This window comes from Macaca mulatta, chromosome 3 (genome assembly GCF_049350105.2).
Source record: "Macaca mulatta isolate MMU2019108-1 chromosome 3, T2T-MMU8v2.0, whole genome shotgun sequence".
NCBI classification, from domain to species: domain Eukaryota; kingdom Metazoa; phylum Chordata; class Mammalia; order Primates; family Cercopithecidae; genus Macaca; species Macaca mulatta.
This window is the reverse complement of record NC_133408.1, coordinates 3,110,614-3,129,099: the sequence shown is the minus strand read 5'-3', so window position 1 is coordinate 3,129,099 and position 18,486 is coordinate 3,110,614. Positions and strand designations below refer to the sequence as shown.

General features: G+C 53.1%; 1 protein-coding gene and 1 long non-coding RNA gene across 7 annotated transcripts in view; one reads left to right on the top strand and one right to left on the bottom strand.

Moving 5' to 3' along the window:
- The window catches only part of TRPM2 (transient receptor potential cation channel subfamily M member 2), an 87,525-nt gene that overhangs the window by 58,840 nt on the left and 10,199 nt on the right, over positions 1–18,486 (top strand). For 3 of the 6 annotated variants that reach the window (XM_028845266.2, XM_028845267.2, XM_077995469.1), the window contains exons 22-28: positions 2,612–2,793; positions 3,092–3,224; positions 10,845–10,932; positions 12,010–12,097; positions 12,834–12,991; positions 13,783–13,859; positions 14,129–14,230. In XM_028845266.2, the coding sequence (XP_028701099.2) occupies positions 2,612–2,793; positions 3,092–3,224; positions 10,845–10,932; positions 12,010–12,097; positions 12,834–12,991; positions 13,783–13,859; positions 14,129–14,230 (828 nt within the window). Of the gene's footprint in view, positions 1–2,611; positions 2,794–3,091; positions 3,225–9,851; positions 10,002–10,844; positions 10,933–12,009; positions 12,098–12,815; positions 13,049–13,740; positions 13,860–14,128; positions 14,231–18,486 lie in introns of those variants that run through there. The other 3 variants (XM_077995470.1, XR_013414786.1, XM_077995471.1) reach the window with 3 other exon arrangements.
- LOC144339634 (uncharacterized) lies at positions 302–12,726 on the bottom strand. The gene is made up of 3 exons (XR_013414882.1): positions 12,309–12,726; positions 10,601–10,705; positions 302–675 (listed from the first exon to the last, which is right to left on the bottom strand). It is a non-coding gene; the product is annotated as an uncharacterized LOC144339634 (long non-coding RNA).

Genomic DNA, 18,486 nt, shown 5'->3' with positions numbered 1-18,486 from the left:
CCCTGTGGCTGCTGGGGACCTGCGGTGCTGCAGGTGGATCCACGTAGGCCCTGCGCTCATGGCGCAGGTGTCTCCTGGAGGCAGCCTCCTCCCGCGGGGCAGGGATGTTGGTGTCAGCCTCGTTCCTTTTGCACAGGAGCATCAGTATCCATGAGCTCACTGCCCTACCTGGGGGCATGCTGGGGCCGCTGCTGCTCAGTGCTGTCCCCTCATCACTCCGAGGGTTCTGCCTGTGTCTCCCTGTGACTGAGCAAAAGGGCTCACTGCCCGATGTGCAGGAAGCCAATACTGTGACACCAGGTTTTTGAGAAAAGAAAAGCTTTTCTTCTGGGCCAATCCACAAGGAGACGGGGTGCAGTTCACGTCTGTCCCCCCGCGCTGGCTTTAATGCAGTGTTTCTATTAGGGAAGGTTCGGGGGTGGGTTCGTGGATTAGTAGGTGGCTGGTGGAAGAAAAGGGGGCTCTGGAAAGTTGTGTCTCCTCATGGGTCTCGTGTGCACATCTGGGCTGAGTTACCAGGACCCCGGGGTGGAAACTCGGGCTGTGGCGTCAGCAAACTTGGGCCCTGCAGACTCCAACTGCCCACGTTGGTTCCAGCTGACCTCAGCCAGTTCTAAAAGCTCCTGCGAGCGAGTCTCAGCATCCCAGCAAGTGGTTTCTTTCCCTGTCTGCCATCTGTAAGTGTGAGCATTTCTGTTAGTTGCTGGGTTCTTTAGCTCTCTGGGGCCAGTTCCCCAGCCCTAGACGTGTTCCTGCTGTCCCCACCGTGTGCCTCGGAGGGCGCTGGCTCTGTGGCGCCTTCCCCTGAGCTCTGATCCATCTGTGGACGGCTCCGTGTCCGCCCTCCCGCGCCATTAGGGGCTTCTTCATCTGCCCGTCTTCACGTGCTTTGCTGGTTTTGTGGGTTTGCACACACGTGTCCACCTCCTCTGGGCCTGGTGTTTGTGGCATCTGTGGCAGGTTGAATAACAGCCCCAGGGATGTCCACACTCTAACCCTGTGGCTATGGGGCCTTATATGACAAAAGGGACTGGGAGGATGGGGTTAAGTGGAGAATCCTGAGATGGGAAATTATCCAGGGTTATCTGCACGGGCCCGACATCATCACGAGGGGCCGTGGAAGACGGAGGCAGAGAAGGAATGTGACGATGGAAATGGGCATTGGGGGGAGGTGAGACCTCCGGCCCAGGAATGCTGGTAGCCTCTGGAAGGTAGGAAAGGCAAGGCATGGAGGCCCCTGACCGACGGGAGGAGCACAGCCTTGCTGAACCTTGGTTTTAGCCCTGTGAGGCTCCTGACCTCCAGGACTGCGAGAAGAGTCTGATTGCTTTAAGCTGCCAAGGCAGTGGCGGTTCACTACAGCAGCATCAGGAGACTCATGCAGTGGCTGTTCCTTCTCTTTGGAAATGTCTAGCATTTTCTTTAAATCCTTAGTGTCTTGAAGCATGCAGTTTTATCATAGAACTTTTGGAATATTATTTGCTAATGTTGCTTTTGAAATAAGAAGGACAAAATAGGTGGCTGTCCATCTGGCCCCTGGTGGACGTGGTCCTCTGGGATTGCGTCTCTGATCAGCCGCAGCAGCTGTGGGTCCCAGGCTTTGGGGGTTCCAGTTTGCTCTTGCAGGTTTTAAACTTAGAACAAATTAAATGCTGAGGACCTCACACCCAGAGGCAGCATAAAAAAGAACTCCAGGGAACCAGGAGGCCACGCAGAATGAAAGCACAGGTGTTTAGGGTCTTGGTGGGCCCCTGGGTTGGCTTTGGGGGTTCCGTGGCCAATTCCTGGCCCTGACAGTGGAGCTGAGGAGCCCAGCATGGATGCGGAACCGTCATGGCCCACAGAAAGCCCAGTCTCCCCATGCTGCCCCCATAATTCAGAAAACCTCCTAGGCCCTCAGAGCCCTTCCCAACCTCTGCAGACAGGCCCTGTGCTATCCGGGACTCTGAAAATCCTTTTGTTCCTGGTTTTATTAGGAACCAACTGTTTCTCTTCTTGTTTCATTGGCTAAGCTTCTGAGGTTGCCACCTTTTGCTTTAACATGGGTTCTGAACGTTGAGAGAAACTGAGCATGGGCCAGGACTGTCATCTCGAGGCCAAGGGGCTGGTGGCAGGACACAGTTCCTGCAGCAAGTATGGCACCCACACTGCCAGCTCCCGTTGTGGAGGGCTCTGTGCCTGTCACCCTGAGACACACCCAGGAGGCCCCTGCAGCCCTGCCCCTTCCACATGCACTTCTAGGGGGTCTGGCTCTGGTGCTTGTCAGAATCTGCAGATCAACTCTTAGAGTTCAATGCCAGACAGTGTCTGTCTCCTGATAAACATCCACTTTGTGTTATTCACCAGTGAGGCTTATAAAATCGAAAGTCTGTGTGCTTCTCCTGTTTTTTGCCTTGGTTCCCAGGAAGCCTGGAATTGTGAGGTCTGTGGGCTGAGTTCTGTGCCTGGAGCTGGCCTCCTGTGTGGCGTGGCTCTACTCTCGGTGGTATCAGAGTGGGCACACGGTGTGGCTCTGCTCTCTGTGGCATCACAGTGGGTACGCGGGCGGTGAGAGGGGTCTGTTCCAGGTAAACACCCTGACCTCGAGGTGTCGCTCTCTCCTCCCTGATAGCTACACCTTCCAGCAGGTGCAGGAGCACACGGACCAGATCTGGAAGTTCCAGCGCCATGACCTGATCGAGGAGTACCACAGCCGCCCTGCCGCACCGCCCCCCTTCATCCTCCTCAGCCACCTGCAGCTCTTCATCAAGAGGGTGATCCTGAAGACTCCGGCCAAGAGGCACAAGCAGCTCAGTACGTCAGTCTCAGTGCCTCTCCTGAATCTCCTGGCCGCCTGGGTGCAGAGGGGGTGGAGATGGCGTGGCAGCTCTGCCCAGAACCCTGGACGCTCGGCAGGCCTGCAGGCCACTCAGGCTGCTCCCCTTCTGCTGGCCTTGAGCAAGTGGTGGGGACCGAGCCCAGAGGCTCCCCCGGGGCAGGTGTGCGGAGGGCTCTTCCTGCCACTCAGGACCAACCACCGGGTGGGTCAGGGCTTCAGGGCCCACCGTCCTGAGGATTCCAGATCCCCAGGTCTGTCCTCCCACCCTGACAGAGAACAAACTGGAGAAGAACGAGGAGGCGGCCCTGCTATCCTGGGAGATCTACCTGAAGGAGAACTACCTGCAGAATCAGCAGTTCCAGCAAAAGCAGCGGCCTGAGCAGAAGATCGAGGACATCAGCAATAAGTACGGGGGCTCGGGCGGGCCTGGGGGCGGGGAGCCTCTAGGGGACCTCCTGCAGGTCCACAGGCACCATGAGTACATGTTCCACGTGGCGAGGCCCAGCAATGCCTCACCGGCGAGGGAACACTGTACCCCGTGGCCCCTGCAATGTTGCAGGCATCTGGGCCTGTGCCCGCAGCTGACCCAGGGCCCTCTGGGGTCCTTAGGAAGGCTGGGCCCCACAGGGCACTGGGTCAGAGGCTGGGAGGGAAGCCTCGGTGGCTGGAGGAGGGGCAGGTTGGCCCATAGGAGCTGGCTTGGAGGCCTGGGGGGATGTGCACATGGGGTCCAGGCTGGTTTGGGGGTGGTTTGCTCTGTGAGCTTGTTGGTGCACAGCCTTACTGTAGCTTCTGCAGGGCCTCGGCAGCCCAGCCCTTGAGGTCAGCCACGCTCAGCACCATCCTCCCTCTCGGCTCCTCCCACTTTGCTTCTTTGCAGGGTGCGAGGTCAGTGTTGGGGGAAAATCTTTCTGCTTCCTTCTCTCCACTGCCAGCCCTTTGGCCCTGCTAAGTGTCAGCAGGGCCTAACGGCCCAGCAGTGGGCAGCAGGAAGGGCTGTTCCCAGTGTCCTGCTCTCAGTGTGCGTCTCACCATGGCATGAGAGGAGGAAGGGGAATATGGACACAGTGCCACCTAGTTATGGCAGTATGGAGGTTCCTGTAGTCACAAACGGGCATACCTGGAACTGGCAGGGATGCCCAAGACTGTGGGCTCTGGACAGACCAGGCCAAGTGCCCTCCACCTTAGAGACAGGTATGTACTCCTGCCTTTCCATACCTCCCTAGCCTTGTCTGTAAGATGGAGACACGATAGTCCCTGTTGACACCTTGGAGTTGTTTCCAGAATACAGTGGGGTCCTGACTCTAAAGAAATGAGCACATATGCTTGAACCATAGCCAGGGCTCTGCTAACGTGGCCTGGTGCTTTTATCATCACTCTTACTTACGAGTAGTGGTGGTGGTGGTGGCGATGGTGATGATGGTGGCTGTGATGGTGATGGTGGTGGTGGTGGGGTGATGGTGGTGATGGTAGTAGTTGTGCTGGTGATGGTGGTGATGGTAGTGGTATGGTGAGGGTGATGATGGTGATGGTGGTAGGGACGATGCTGGTGATGGTGGTATTGATGGTAGTAGTTGTATTAGTCTGTTTTCATGCTGATAAAGACATGCCTGAGACTGGGAAGAAAAAGAGATTTAATGGACTCAGTTCCACATGGCTGGGGAGGCCTCACAGTCATGACAGAAGGCAAGGAGGAGCAAGTCACGTCTTACATGGATGGTGGCAGACAAAGAGACAGAACTTGTGCAGGGGAACTCCTCTTTATAAAACCACTATATCTCATGAGACTTATTCACTATATGAGAACTGCATGAGAAAGACCTGCCCCATGATTCAATTACCTCCCAATGGGTCCTTCCCACAACACATGGGAATTGTGGGAGATACAATTCAAGATGAGATTTGAGTGGGGACAAAGCCCAACCATATCATTCTGCTCCTGCCCCCTCCCAAATCTCATGTCCTCACATTTCAAAACCAATCATACCTTCCCAACAGTTCCCCAAAGCCTTAACTTGTTTCAGCATTAACCCAAAAGTCCACAGTCCAAAGTCTCATCTGAGACAAGGCAAGTCCCTTCCACCTATGAGCCTGTAAAATCAAAAGCAGGCTAGTTACTTCCTAAATACAGTGGGGGTACAGGCATTGGGTAAATATGTCCATTCCAAATGGGAGAAATTGGCCAAAACAAAGGGGCTACAGGGCCCATGAAAGTCTAAAATCCAGTGGGGCAGTCAGATCTTACAGCTCTATGATGATCTCTTTTGACTCCATGTCTCACATTGAAGTCACGCTGATGCAAGAGCTAGGCTCCCATCTTGAGCAGCTCCACCTTTGTGGCTTTGCGGGGCACAACCTCCCTCCAAGCTGCTTTCATGGGCTGGCATTCAGTACCTGTGGCTTTTCCATGTGCACGGTGCAAGCTGCTGGTGGAGCTACCATTCTGGGGTCTGAAGAACAGTGGCCCTCTTCTCACAGCTCCACTAGGCAGTGCCCCAGTAGGGACTCTGTGTGGGGGCTCTGACCCCACGTTTCCCTTCCGCACTGCCCTAGCAGAGGTTCTTCATGAGGGCCCCGCCTCTGTAGCAAACTCCTGCCTGGACACCCAGGCATTTCCATACATTCTCTGAAATCTAGGTGGAGGTTCCCAAACCTCAATTATTGACTTCTGTGTACCTGCAGGCTCAATACCACATGGAAGCTGCCAAGGCTTGGGGCTTGCACCCTCTGAAGCAACAGCCCAAGCTGTACCTTGGCCCCTTTTAGTCACAGCTGGAGTGGCTGGGATGCAGGGCACTAAGTCCCTAAACTGCACACAGCATGGGGACCCTGGGCCCGGCCCATGGGTCTTCCCTTAGCCTCTGGGCCTGTGATTGGAGGGGCTGCTGTGAAGACCTCTGACATGCCCTGGAGACATTTTCCCCATTGTCTTGGGGACTAACATTTGGCTCCTTGTTATTTGTGCAAATTTCTGCAGCTGGCTTGAATTTCTTCTCAGAAGATGGGATTTTCTATCCTGTTGTCAGGCTGCAAATTTTACAAACTTTTATGCTCAGCTTCCCTTATAAAATTGAATGCCTTTAATAGCACCCAAGTCACCTCTTGAATACTTTGCCACTTAGAAATTTATTCTGCCAGATACCCTAAATCATCTCTTTCTCAAGTTCAAACTTCCACAAATCTCTAAGGTGGAGGCAAAATGCCACCAGTCTCTTTGCTAAAACATAGCAAGAGTCACCTCTGCTCCAGTTCCCAACAAGTTCCTCATCTCCATCTGAGACCACCTCAGCCTGGACCTTATTGTTCATGTTACAATCAGCTTTTTGGTCAAAGTCATTCAAGAAGTCTCTAGGAAGTTCCAAACTTTCCCACATGTTCCTGTCTTCTGAGCCCTCCAAACTGTTCCAACCTCTGCCTGGTACCTAGTTCCAAAGTTGCTTCCACATTTTCAGGTATCTTTTCAGCGGCGCCCCACTCTGCTGGTACCAATTTACTGTATTAATCCATTTTCACACTGCTGATAAAAACATACCTGAGACTGGGAAGGAAAAGAGGTTTAATGGATTCACAGTTCCACATGGCTGGGGAGGTCTCACAATCATGGCAGAGGGCAAGGAGGAGCAAGTCACATCTTACGTGGATGGCGGCAGGCAGAGAGAGAACTTGTGCAGGAGAACTCCTCTTTATAAAACCATCAGATCTCATGAGATATATTCACTACCACGAGAACAGCACAAGAAAGACCCACCCCTAAGGTTCAGTTACCTCCCACTGGGTCCCTCCCATGACACATGGGAATTGTGAGAGTTACAATTCAAGGTGAGATTTGGGTGGGGATACAGCCAAATTATATCAGTAGTGGTGATGGTGAGGATGGTGATGATGGTATTGGTGATGATGGTAATAGTGATGGTGATGGTGATGGTAGTGGTTGTGCTGGTAGTAGTGATGGTGGTGGTGGTAGTGGTAACAGTGATGATGATGGTGATGGTGGTGGTGGTGATGATGGTGATTGTGGTAATGGTGGTGATGGTCATGGCGGTAATGGTGATGGTGATGATGGTGATGGTGGTGGGTAATGGTGATGGTGGTGGTGGCAGCGGTAATGGTGGTGATGATGATGGTAGTCGTGATGGTGATTAGGATGGTTGTGATGGTAATGGTGGTGATGGTGATGGTGGTGGTAGTGATGGTCATGGTGGTGGTGGGTGATGGCGATGGTGGTGATGATGGTGATGGTATTGGTTGTGCTGGTGCTGTTGGTGGTGGTGGTAGTGGTGATGGCGATGGTGATGATGGTGATGGTATTGGTTGTGCTGGTGCTGTTGGTGGTGGTGGTGGTAGTGGTGATGGCAATGGTGGTGATGATGGTGATGGTATTGGTTGTGCTGGTGCTGTTGGTGGTGGTGGTGGTAGTGGTGATGGTGTTGATGGTAGTGGTGATGTTGGTGGTGATGGTGATGGTAGTGGTTGTGCTGGTAATGGTGGTGGTGGTGGTAGTGGTGATGTTAGTGATGATGTTAGTAATGGTGGTGGTGGTAGTGGTGATGTTAGTGATGATGGTGATGTGGTGGTGATTGTGATGGTGGTGGTAGTGGTGATGGTGGTAGTGATGGTGATGTGACAATGGTGATTTTGATGGTTGTAATGGAAATGGTGGTGATGGTGGTGGTGATGGTGCTTCTGATGGTGGTAATGGTGGTGGCAGTGATGGTAGTGGTGGTGGTAATGGTGGTGGTGGTAATGATGGTGGTGGTGCTGGTGGTGGTGGTGATGATGGTGGATGTGGTGATGATGGTAATGTTGATGATGGTGATTGTGATGGCAATGGTAATGATGATGGTGACAATGCGAGGACCTTAATGAACTAGCTGATGTAAAAGCCCCTTCTAGCTCCCATTCTGAGTGAACTAGATACAGGTGCCCTCTTTGCTTGAGTCTGGGCACGATGACTTGCAGTTGAGCCCTTGGCATGCTCTTTGCCTGGAACAGTCTTCTCCCAGAGAGAGTCAGGACTTGCTGTCTCTCTCTATTCAGGCCTCACTTCATTGGAGGGCCTTTCCTGCCCTCCACCCACCCTGTCCCCATGCCTTGTCTTTCTGGAATCTGGATGTTGGTTGGTTGGCTGGTGGGTTTGTGGGTTGGGTCATGTCTACCAGCCAGGCTCCATGTGAGAGTAGGGACAGAGTCCCACACGTTCCCCATAGTATCGTGGGATGTAGAGCAGGCCCAGTGCCTAGAAGGCACTCAGCAAATCCTATGCAGTTCTGGAACTGCTGCTAGTTCCTGGCCTGGCAGGGTTGCAGGAGGCTGGGGTCGCTGGTCTCCAGGCCTGCTCAGCCTGACGTTTGGCTCTGATGGTCCACTTACAGAGGAGAGACCTGGGGCCATGCAGTGCCCTGAGAACCTTCTCTTACTTGCTCTGGCCAAGCACAGCTTTGATGGATGGCCTCGTCTGGGACATCTGACTTTGAGCAGTGGCCATGCCCAGGGCCCAGATGCTGGGGGAAGGTGCTTGGGAGAGGCGGCCTCCGCATGTCAGGATGAAGCTGAAAGGCCACAGCTCTGCTGATGACCAACATAGTCAGGGCTGGAATACAATGGCTGGAGTGTGTTAAGGGCTCACTGAGGACCACACCCTTCACCTGCATCATCTCACTCAACCCTTTTGCACAGGGAGGTATTTTTCCTTCCACTTTTACCCACGAGGAAGTGGAGGCCCAGGAAAGTGAGAGAGGTGGTTCAGCGTCCACCACTGGCCAGCGGTGTGGCCTGGAATGCAGGCCCCAGCAATTTTGCAGCCTCCTGCCTTAAGGGAGTGAGCTGGGCCCCAAATGAATCAGTCCCAGGCTGGGTATGGTGGCTCACGCCTGTAATCCCAGTACTTTGGGAGGCCGAAGTGGGTGGATCATGAGGTCAGGAGATCGAGACCATCCTGGTTACCATGGTGAAACCCCATCTCTACTAAAAACACAAAAATTAGCCAGGTGTGGTGGTGTGCGCTTGTAATCCCAGCTACTTGGGAGGCTGAGGCAGGAGAACCGCTTGAACCCAGGAGGCAGAGGTTGCAGTGAGCCGGGATCGTGCTGCTGCACTCCGGCCTGGGCAACAGAGCAAGACTCCACCTCAAAAAACAATTTAGTCCCAAATGCTGCTCAGCTCCTGCCCTATCCCAGACGTCTTAAAGCTCGGAGTCGGTCTGCTGCCTATTCCCAGCCTAGGTGCTCAGTGGAAGTTGGGCGCCTCCAGTTATTTTCTGAGGTTGAAAAAACTTAACTAAAATATAAATTTTCAGGCCAGGTGCAGTGGCTCATGCTTGTAATCCCAACACTTTGGGAGGCTGAGGTGGGAGGATTGCTTGAGCCCAGGAGTTCAAGACCAACCTAGGCAACATAGTGAGACCCCCGTCTCTACAAAAAATAAAAATAACAGCTATCCAGGCATGGTGGCTCATGCCTGTGATCCCAGCTACTAAGGAGGCCATGGTGGGGGGATTTCTTGAGGCCAAAAGTTTGAGACAAGCCTGGGCAACATAGTGAGACCCCATCTCTACAAAAAAAAAAAAAAAAAAAGAGTAGCCTGGTGCGGTGGCGTACTTGGGGTCACAGAGTCCCAGCTGCTCAGGAGGCTGAGGCCAGGGGTTCGAGGCTGCCGGGGTGATAGGGTGAGACCCTGACTCTAATGCGTATTTGTGTGTGAACGGAAGTTTTCCCAAGATGAGCCTGCAGAACGTATTTCCGCTGGGCCGCTGGCTGGTGTGCTCACCTGTCACTCCCAGTGGTCAGCAGCTCTGGCTCATCCACAGAGGGGCCTGGGACAGAAGCTGATGTGCTTCAATCGACCTGATCTTGCAGAACACGGGCTCCAGGGAAAGTGAGGAAAGAGCTCGGCCCTCACCAAGGGCCCTAACCTGGTCACTGACCCTCCGTGGGTCCAGTGAGGAAGCCGGGGACCCGGGAGGCGAATGAGCTTGGGGTGCCATAACCTTGCAGCACTGAGGTGAGCTGAGTTCACTAAAGCTCCTCGCCCACAGAGCAGGGCTGGAGCCTTGGAGGTCAAGGACAAGCTCTGTCTGCAAATCTAGACAGTTTCTGCATCTCACGGTGGTGGAATCACGCGGGTCCGAGAAGGCGCCAGTAACCACCCTCGCGTGTTTGCAAGGCTGTCTGGGAAAACACAGCAGGTGCAGTTAAGCGGCTTTTGTGGGATTAAGCAAAATGCAGTGTGGGTGAAAGGAGACTCCCAGGCCCGGCGCGAAATCATTTTCTTCCCTTTCCCTAGATAACTGTTTAAAGTGGGACATATCCCCAGAAAATTTCTGTGTTACTAAAATAGTTGCTCAATATATTATAAGAATATCACTTGCAGTGGGTGCAAGGAAGTGAGGGAGCCCAGGGGACAGTGGATGAGAGCTGGAGACTCGTGTTTGGCCGCAGACTTATTTTAACCATAAACACAGCAGGCCAAGGCTGGGTGAAGCAAAATAAGACAGAAACCAAATATTTCCAGAATAATAGTGCCACTCCACAACCCCACAAAATAAGACAGAAAGCAAACATTCCCCAGCAACAGCACCACACCACATCCCCACAAAATACGACAGAAACCAAATACTCCCAGAAAAACAGCGCTGCTCCACAATCCCCGCAAAATACGACAGAAACCAAACATCCCCAGAACAGCAGCGCCTCTCCACATCACCCCCACAACAAATCAACCTCTGCTGTGCCCAGAGGAAGTTTCATTGTGACCTGTCACCTGGCCCTCCCTCAGTTCGCTCACCTGCCCCCTCTCCTGGGACGGACAGGCTGCCAGAGCTTGCCGTGTGAGCCTCGGCTGTCCGTCTGCTGAGACGTCTTTCCCTTTGGGGCCCTGGGCAGTTCGGTTCTATGGGAGAAATGCATGTTAGAAATAGTTTCATATGAAGAGGAAGTGAAGACTGATGCAGGGCCGTCTGCAGTGCGGTGTGGTGTTCCCGGGGCCCCAAGGCCTGGTGTGCATCCAGCTCAGCTGCTTCCTCTTTCAGGGTTGACGCCATGGTGGACCTGCTGGACCTGGACCCGCTGAAGAGGTCGGGCTCCATGGAGCAGAGGTTGGCCTCCCTGGAGGAGCAGGTGGGTCCGAGGTCCAGGCCTCCGTTCAGGAGGTGCCACTGTTGGGCCTGGTGGGCGGCTCTGCCATGTGATGGCACCGAGTAGGGCTCTGAGAAGCGATGGTGAGGAGGAGGCCAGAACGTCAGGGCAGCCGTTCCCAGCTGGCAGAGGCGCCCTGTGTGTCCTCCAGAAAAGCCTGCCCGAGCGTTTCTGTGACCGAGCTGCTCCTGTGTGTCCTGCGGCCTCTGTGGCCAGGCTGTGCTCCTGGCTGCTCCCAGGAAACAGAGTGTTTGTCCCTCCCAGCCTCTGAGCCCTGGAGAGGCCATGAGACCGAGGTGGGGAGGACTTAGAGATGGCCTGTGAGGGTCTGCCCGCGCACCCCATCAGCGTCCACCAGCTGGGCCGGGCCGTGCTTTCCAACGACAGCCCCTGAGGCCACAGCAGCCTCTGTGGTCAGCGCTGAACCCTGTGGATGGCTCAGCCACCCAGTGCTGCTGCTCCCAGCTGGGCCCTGTGCTCCTGGGGCATCCACCATCCACCATCCACCAGTCCTGCCTGCTGCACCCAGAGGTCTGCCCAGGCCACCCTCTCCCCCAGTCTAGGCCTTGCTGGGACCCCTGACAGGGTGCCCAGCTCTGAGCCACATGGGTGAGATACATCCTGCTGTCCCCTGTGGGGGCTGCATCGGCCTCTGGGGAGGCTCCTCCTGGGAGGTGCGGGAACCCTGGAAACCTCTGGCTTTGGCAGCCCGTGACCTCTCCCTGCGGTGGAGAACCGCCTGACTGCAGCTTCATGCTGGCTCCGTCCTCTGACTTGTCCAGTCCAGTGACAGTCCCACTGTTGTATCTCTTGGGCAGGCTGCATCATCAGATGTGTGACTCGGCAGCCCCCAAGGGAAGCAGGGTGGGCCCGGGGCAGCATCCTGGCTGGCTTGGTGGCTGCCTGGGGAGGAGGTGGTGTCTCACTTTCAAAGTGTGCAGGGGCTGAGTGACAGGGGTGGGGCTCCTGGCTGGGGGAGTGAGGTCTCGGTGGGCAGTGGGGTGTGTACCATACGTGTGGGTGGTAGGTGCTCACTGTGTTTCGGGCTGTGCCTTCCAGGTGGCCCAGACGGCCCGAGCCCTGCACTGGATTGTGAAGACACTGCGGGCCAGCGGCTTCGGCTCGGAGGTGGACGTCCCCACTCTGGGTGAGTGGGTGGCCAGGCCAGCAGCTGGTCTTCACCCGCCTGTGTTCTTTTGGGTCTGGGGTCAGTGGGAGGAGAGGCAGCTGGCGGGGCTGTGGCCAGGAGGAAAGCACTGGCTGGAGCCCATTCCCAGGCCTGGCAGGGCCAGCGCCCTCAGGAACTCAGCCCACCCACCAATGCCGGTGCCGAGGCCCCGCCCGATCCCTGACCTGACCAGGTTCCTGGATGTCCACGGGGAGGCCTGGCCTGCTGTGCCCTGAGCTCCCCACATACCCCGCTGCGGAGTCAGGGGTGCGAGCCGGGCAGCTGCAGACTGTGTCTGAACCTGGTCAGGTGGGCTGAGTGACGAGAAGCAAAGTCTGTTTTCCTAAATTCGCAGCTGGCTATGAAATGGACATAAGTAGCCTTCCTTGGGCCACTGAGTTTTGCTGGCCCCCAAAGAGCACATTTCTCTTGGTAACTGCACTGTGAGTTCAGCTCAGCTCATTACTGAGGTCCCTGATTGCCGCCGCACAAAGGGGCAGGTGCCAGCAGGGACGCTGCCCTGACCCCGATGGCCATCCTCCCTGGGGGCCCTGCTCACTTCAGGGCTGGTGTTCGACCTGCATGGCCATTTGTGCTTGGGGAGGTGGTGGAGCCCAGATGTTTTGGTGGAAGGACCACAGAGGAAGTCCCTGTCCTGCGGGTGGGCACCTGAGCCTGGGCTTGCCTTACATCACAGCTTCCTGACTGTCCTCAGCCTCCCAGAAGGCCGTGGAGGAGCCAGATACTGAGCTAGGAGGCAGGAAGAAGACGGAAGAGCCAGGCGACAGCTACCACGTGAATGCCCGGCACCTCCTCTATCCCAACTGCCCCATCACGCGCTTCCCCGTGCCCAACGAGAAGGTGCCCTGGGAGGTGAGCGCCTGCCTGAGCCCAACCAGGCAGAGTGGCTGGGCCCCTGGGGAGGCAAGGGCAGCCCTGTCTCCATCGATCTGGTGTTAATACTGGTTTCCGGCGACTGCAGCCACAGGGGGATCTGTACGTCTGGCAGCCCCTGTTTGACATTTAAGGAAACTGAGGCACAGAGGAGTCAAATCACAGGGGCCCCACAGCTCGAGGTGGTGGAGGGGCCTCGGGGGGCACACTGACCCCCACAGAGTTCGAGGCTCAGGCTCCTCCCATGATCATCCTGGGGCCCAGCGCCACTGGCCCCATTCCCCCAGGTCATGCCCTGGTCCTAGACCCCACCCATCCCTGTGAATGGCTCTGGCCCCTTTCCAGATGCCAGGTATGGAAGAGAGACAGAGACACAGAGACAGCGAGATGGCTAATGGCCCTGCGGAGACCCCCGCCCTCCTGGTGCAGGGCTTCTGTCTGGCCCATCCAGAACATTCCAGGCTGCTGCTTCCGCTGCTTCTGTCCACCACACAGAATCCTCCTTGCCTCCAGGGTCCAGCTTAGACCCCTGCCTCACTCTGGGAAGACCCCCAAGGCCTCCAGTCATGGCTGCCTGCCCTTCAGCTGGCCCCAGGGTGGGGGTCCCTGAGCCCAGCCCCCGGCTCTGCCCGGCTTGGAGCTTCTGCCCTGCATGTTGGGATGTTGGGGTTGGGTTCAGACCCAGTGTAGCAGCCCTTTTACCCTGGTGCCTGGGCCCAGCTTTGCAGTGGGGGTAAAAATCTAGGGGAAAATTCCCTGTTTTGCAACAGACGGAGTTCCTGATCTATGACCCGCCCTTTTACACGGCAGAAAGGAAGGACGCGGCCGCCATGGACCCCGTGGGAGAGTGAGTGTGAGCTGCTGTCCGTGCTCCCAGCTGGCCCCAAACCCAGGACCTCCCAGGGGCTCCCTCGAGTATCCCAGTCAGGGCTCAGCCTGGGGAGGCCCTGTGAGCAGGAGGGGTCCATGGGGGCCTGAAGGGGCCCAGCTCCTACTGTCATATACACTCAGCCTACAGCCACTCGGCTGGGCCCTTGGTGGGGGGTGAACCCTGCCTGTCTGCTCTGTCCCACCTGCAACACGGGGACACAGACACGCCTTCTCCTCTGCTCCCAGCACCCTGGAGCCGCTGTCCACGATCCAGTACAACATGGTGGACGGCCTGAGGGACCGCCGGAGCTTCCACGGGCCGTACGCAGTCCAGGCCGGGTTGCCCCTGTGAGTGTGCCCCCCACAGGCCCTGCCCTGTCAGCCTTTGGAGTTTGCCTGGGGGGCAGGTTTCCTCTCTGGGCAAAGGAGGCATTTTTCTCATAAAACAAACCAAAAAGGCATGTGAGCCACAGAAAGGAAGAAAACATCAACTCACGGCATCACTGCAGCTCCTGGGATAGGGCATGGGATGGTGGGACTTGTCCCCTGGCCTCCGGCAGGCCCTGCCCCACAGTCCCTGCCGTAACCTGGGGACTGCTGTGCTGTGAGAGGCAACATCTTGGAGGATGGGCGGCGGGGACAGCTGTGCTGGGAGAGGGTGACTCCTCGGAGGATGGGCGGGGGGGATGGCTGTGCTGGGAGAGGGCGACACCTTGGAGGATGGGCGGCGGGGACGGCTGTGCTGGGAGAGGGTGACTCCTCGGAGGATGGGCGGGGGGGATGGCGGTGCTGGGAGAGGGGGACACCTTGGAGGATGGGCAGGCGGGGACGGCTGTGCTGGGAGAGGGTGACTCCTCGGAGGATGGGCAGGGGGGATGGCTGTGCTGGGAGAGGGGGACACCTTGGAGGATGGGCAGGGGCTGTGCAGCAGGGAGGGGACACGGGAATGGGTACTGGCAGGCTCACCTGGCCGGGAAGTTGGACTCGCCTGGTGTCATGTTCCCCACAGGATCGGCGCTGCACCCATCACACAGGTGAGGAAACCCAAAGTAGTGTCAGGTGACCCTGAAGTGCCTACAAGTGCCCTGGAGGGAAGGAGCCTGGGGCTCTTGGACCCTGCCATGAGGAGTAGGTGGAGGAGGGGCCACCAGAACCTGGGGTTGGGGGGTTGCCAGGATGTGGGGCATGAACCATGGAGCAGAGGAGCCAAGGGGTCTGAAGGACCGGGGGACTGCATGGCAGGCCTTTGCGGAATGCTCTGGAACAGGGTGTGCGCTCCTCTGCCCGGAGCTGGAGGTCGAGTAAGGAGGTGGTAGAAGGCTATGGGGCCTGAGAGCAGAGGTCCTGGCCAGGTGGCTGCAGCTGCAGGTGGCCTGCTCTGGTGTTGGGGGTGTGCGGGATGGGCAAGGGTGGGTATTTAGGGAGGTGCATCTGGTGGCTGTGGGAAGCTGATGAGAGCTGCAGGTGCCTGGTGTGGGTGACAAGGCACAAGCACCTGCTCTCACGGGCGGTCGCCACACAGGCAGGTGTGTCAGGACTTGGCAGGATGTAGTGGCCACGCGGGCTTTAGTAGCACAGAAGAGCACTTTCTATATGCACCGTGCTTCTGTTGTGGGCTTATGAATCTTATTTTCATTGTCTTTCCTTAGGTGTGTTTTCTTTCTATGAAATTATAAAGACACACCTTCCTATATTCATTTGATACGTTTTAAGATTAGATTTTTCACTGAGTCTTTAATACAGCTGAAGGCTGCTTGTATAAGGTGTGAGGAGGGGCCTGATTTATTTTGTGAATTCACACATAAAGTGAGCTGCCTGACTTCATTTCCTGCTAAGGTCTGGCTCCTCCCCTGAGGTGTGGCTCATCCCCTGATGTCTGGTTCCTACCCTGATGTCTGGTTCCTCCCCTGAGGTGTGGCTCCTCCCCTTAGGTCTGGCTCCTCTTCTGAGGCATGGCTCCTTCCCTTAGGTCTGACTCCTCCCCTGAGGTGTGCATGAGGTCTGACTCCTCTTTCATAGTTATGTCTGCCTCTGTCCCACTCATCTCGTAGCAGATCATGCCACTATTTGCCATAGCATTGCAATAATCCTGACTCTGGGGTAGCATGTCTGTAAACTTGCCTTTTCTGGTCTTGAGACTTTGGCATTTTTGTGAGTTTAAAAACCAGTTTTTCTAGCTCCATGACAAATCCATTGATAAGAATTGTATTAAATTTATAGAAAAATTTGAGATGACACTATTATGATAATGAATCGTCTATGTATATATTTGTCAACATTTATTTATGTCTTCTCTTTGTCCTTCCCTAAAGTTTTATAATTTTGTTCATAAGGATCTTATACTTTTAAGTAATATTTGTTTCTCAGGTATTTGATAACTTTTGTTATTTGAGGAAATTATAACATTTTTTCTTTTTCTTTTTTTTTTTTTTTTTGAGATGGATTTCACTCTTGTTGCCCAGGCTGGAGTGCAATGACGTGGTCTCGGTTCACTACAACCTTCACCTCCTGGGTTCAAGTGATTCTCCTGCCTCAGCCTCCTGAGTAGCTGAAATTACAGGTGTCCACCACCATACTTGGCTAATTTTGCATTTTTAGTAGAGATGGGGTTTCACCATGTTGACCAGGTTGGTCTCGAACTCCTGACCTCAGGTGATCCACTTGCCTCAGCCTCCCAGAGTGCTGGGATTACAGACATGAGCCACTACTTCTGGCCTATAATATTTTTTCTATTTTCAATTTTTAAAAAATATATAGGAGCATTATTAATTTTGTATGATGACTTTATATCTAACAACTTTGTTAAACTTTCTCATTAATTATATAAATGTGTTTGTAGATTTTCTATGTAAATAATATATATTCTGCAAATAACAATATTTTCTTTCTCCTTACAATAATCATGCCTCATTCCTTTTTTTTGCCTTATTGTGCTGAGTAAAATTCTTCAGTGTAATTTAGAATATTGGTAATATTAACAGGTTTCCTTGTTTCTGAGTTAATGGGAATTCTATCAACATTTCACCATTAAGTATGGTATTTACTGAATAAATTTATAAATAACTTTTATCAGATTAGGAATGTTTCTATCTAGTCCCAGTTTGTCAGGAGCTGAATGCTACTAAATGGTTTTTCTGCCATTGATTGAGATAGTTATGTTTCCCCTTTAGCCAATTAGTGTGTGAATTATTTTTCTAGCTTCTTCGGTGTTGAGCCATCCTTGCATTCCTAGAATAAACTCTTCTGTTATATTTAATATACTGGTGGAGTTAATTTACTAACATTTTATTTAAGATTTAAAAAAATGTGTTCAAAAGTGTAATTTGCCTATAATTTATATTTCTTATACTGTCTTACTTTGGTTTTGGTATGAGGTTATACCCATCTCAATGAATGAGCTGGTCAGCTTTCCTTCTTTTCTCTTCTTTGGAACTTTTTGAATGATGTGGAGATAATTATTTGTTTCTTAAAGTCTGATAATACTCACCTATAAAACTGTTAGGTCTAACATATTTTGAGCAAGTAGATTTCTAACTATTTTATCTTCCATAATGATTTTGGAACCTTATTTCCTGTTTCTTCTTGGGTCCTTTTTAGTAATTGTAAATTTTCTGGAAAATTATCATTTCATCTAACTTTTGAAATATATTGTGTCACAGATGTCCATAATATTCTTTTATGATTTAAAAAATATATAAATATACAGTAATTTCTCTTTTGAGCATTGATATTTATTATATATTTCTCTTCTTTGTTTTGTTTTTTTTTTTTTTTTGATTATTCTTGCCAGTGGTTAATTTTATAATCTTTTCAAAAACCTAACTTTTGGATTTGTTGATTATCTTAATTTTTCTATCTCATCCTTTATTGCTTTTATTGTTATCTTTCCTTCCTTTCTACTTCTGAGAGATTTGCTCTTGATTTATGTGTTAGAGCTCATTTTTATTCAATTTTCCTGGTTTTCTAATAAGGGTACCTAAGACTATAAATTCTCTCTAAGACCTGGTAGGCTGTATCCCTTAAGTTTTGATGTGTAGAGATTTTGCTTTTTACTTTATAAATTTCATTATAATCTTCATTTTATACTTTTGTTTTGCTCTTTTTCTTTTTGTGGAGAATGAGGTCTCACTCTATTATCCAGGCAGGTCTTAAGCTCCTGGGCTCAAGCAATCCTCCTGTATCTGCCACCTCAAGTGCTGGGATTACAGGTGTGAGCCACCACACCCAGCATAATCTTCATTTGATTATTTAGTGATGTATTTTTAGTTTTCCTTATCTTGAGACAGAGTCTTGCTATGTAGCCCAGGCTGGAGTGCAGTGGTGCGATCTTGGCTCACTGCAGCCTCCGCCTGCAGGGTCTCAGTTCAAGCAATTCTTCTGCCTCAGCCTCCTGAACCACTGGAATTACAGGCATGTGCCAACATGCCAGCTAATTCTTTTTGTATTTTTAATAGAGATGGTGTTTTACCATGATGGTCAGGCAGGTCTTGAACTCCTCACCTCGTGATCCACCCACCTTGGCCTCCCAATGTGCTGGCATTACAGGTGTGAGCTGCTAACCCTTGTCCTCTACTTACAGTTTTTAAGCCATTCTTTGTTATCAC